General features: G+C 65.9%; 1 protein-coding gene across 1 annotated transcript in view; it reads right to left on the bottom strand.

Moving 5' to 3' along the window:
- LOC104404659 (cerebral cavernous malformations 2 protein-like) overlaps window positions 1–506 on the bottom strand; it is a gene marked incomplete at its 5' end in the record, with an annotated part of 974 nt that extends 468 nt beyond the window's left edge. Inside the window, 2 exons of the mRNA XM_010013138.1 lie at window positions 25–199; window positions 368–506. Coding sequence (XP_010011440.1) covers window positions 25–199; window positions 368–506 — 314 coding nt within the window. The remainder of the gene's footprint in view (window positions 1–24; window positions 200–367) is intronic.
- Window positions 507–671: the final 165 nt, after the last annotated feature.

Raw genomic sequence — 671 nt, 5'->3', positions numbered from 1 at the left:
GTCAGCCGTTTGAAGGTCTCGGACTCGAAGCTCAGGGACCAGCTGTCGTAGCTGCTCCCGGCCGAGGCCGACGTGTTGCTCATGCTGCGCTTGATGCGGCCAAAGCTGTCGGTGAGGATCCCGCCCTCGCGAATGCCGATGCTCTCCAGGAACGTCTCGAAGTACCCGATGTCTTGGTCGGGGATGAAGGGCCTCATTCCTGCCACAGGCACCATGAGTGCTGGAGAAGCCCTGCCCGGGTGGGCAGCGCTGGGGTGTGATGCCAGCCAGCCCCACTGCTGGGGCTCATCCTGTCCCATCCCAACAGCCGGCACATGCACCCCATCCCCAAGGGTGACGTGCTGGCACAGGGAGCCCAGACACTCACCCAGGAGGAGGAATTTCCTGCGGTCCCCGTAGAGGCGCAGGAGCTCGGCGCAGTACTCCTGCACTGGTGTGCCCAGGCGGTATTCCCGCAGCAGGAGGGCAAACTGCTGGATCTCCTGTGGCGACAGCTTGTTGCGCAGCTGCAGTGACACAGGGACAGGTCGGGGTTGGGGACACCGGCGGCACAGAGCCCCGGCCCCTCACCCTGCTCCCCGCCGGCTGCTCTTGTTGAGGGGGTTCAGATGCGCTGGCGCCAAGCAGGGCCCCTCGCCCGTCCCCCTGCCCTCACCGTCACCATGTAGTCC

Source organism: Nestor notabilis, unplaced genomic scaffold (genome assembly GCF_000696875.1).
Source record: "Nestor notabilis isolate BGI_N333 unplaced genomic scaffold, ASM69687v1 scaffold29474, whole genome shotgun sequence".
Taxonomy (NCBI): Eukaryota; Metazoa; Chordata; class Aves; order Psittaciformes; family Psittacidae; genus Nestor; species Nestor notabilis.
The sequence above is the reverse complement of the archived record's forward strand: the minus strand, read 5'-3'. Positions and strand labels throughout refer to the sequence as shown.